The 580-nt window shown below is 59.0% G+C and overlaps 1 protein-coding gene across 1 annotated transcript; it reads right to left on the bottom strand.

Annotated features, from left to right (window-relative positions):
* Positions 1 to 6: 6 nt before the first annotated feature.
* Positions 7 to 574, bottom strand: LOC110034332 (uncharacterized AAA domain-containing protein MT2636-like; the record flags this gene model as incomplete). The annotated part of the gene is made up of 1 exon (XM_020738608.1): positions 7 to 574. A coding segment is annotated over exon 1 (487 nt), but the record flags the coding sequence as incomplete, so codon positions are not given.
* Positions 575 to 580: the final 6 nt, after the last annotated feature.

Raw genomic sequence — 580 nt, 5'->3', positions numbered from 1 at the left:
CTGCGCGGCGGAGGTCGACGACAGTGGCAGTGACGGCGGAGAGGGGGAGAAAGCGGTGGGAGGAGAGAGAAGCGGCGAGAGCGCGAGCGAGGGAGGTTTTACCAGATCCAGGAGGACCCCAGAAGAGCAGAGAGGGGAGAGGGCCGCCGGTGATGCAGCGGAGGAGGGAAGTGGGGGAAAGAAGGTGGTCTTGGCCGAGTATGAGATCGATGGCGGAAGGTCGCATGCGTTCGGAGAGAGGGGAGAGAGAGGAAGGAGATGGTTTGAGGCGCTTGGAGGGGTAGGGTTTGTCGGGAGGGGATGGTTTGGAGAGAATGAAGCGGCGGAGGCTGGATTGGGAGGACGGCATTGGAGGGGAGTGAGAGGATTGAGAGGTGTGAGTGAGGATCCAGTCAGCGGCGGCTTCGACGGGAGAGTTTGTGGGAGTGGTGGTGGCGGCGAGGGCTTGAGAAGCGAGATCCTCTGAGAAGCCCATGCTGAGAAGCTCCTCCATCTCCTGCTTCTGGTTCTTGGGATCGAGTGATGAGATTAGTGGATTGTTGAAAGTAGAAAAATTATTTCATACGGATGGTGCTTGTGG

Source organism: Phalaenopsis equestris, unplaced genomic scaffold, assembly GCF_001263595.1.
Source record: "Phalaenopsis equestris unplaced genomic scaffold, ASM126359v1 Scaffold183808, whole genome shotgun sequence".
NCBI lineage: Eukaryota > Viridiplantae > Streptophyta > Magnoliopsida > Asparagales > Orchidaceae > Phalaenopsis > Phalaenopsis equestris.
Note: the sequence above shows the minus strand (reverse complement) of the source record. Positions and strands in the feature narration are given on the sequence as shown.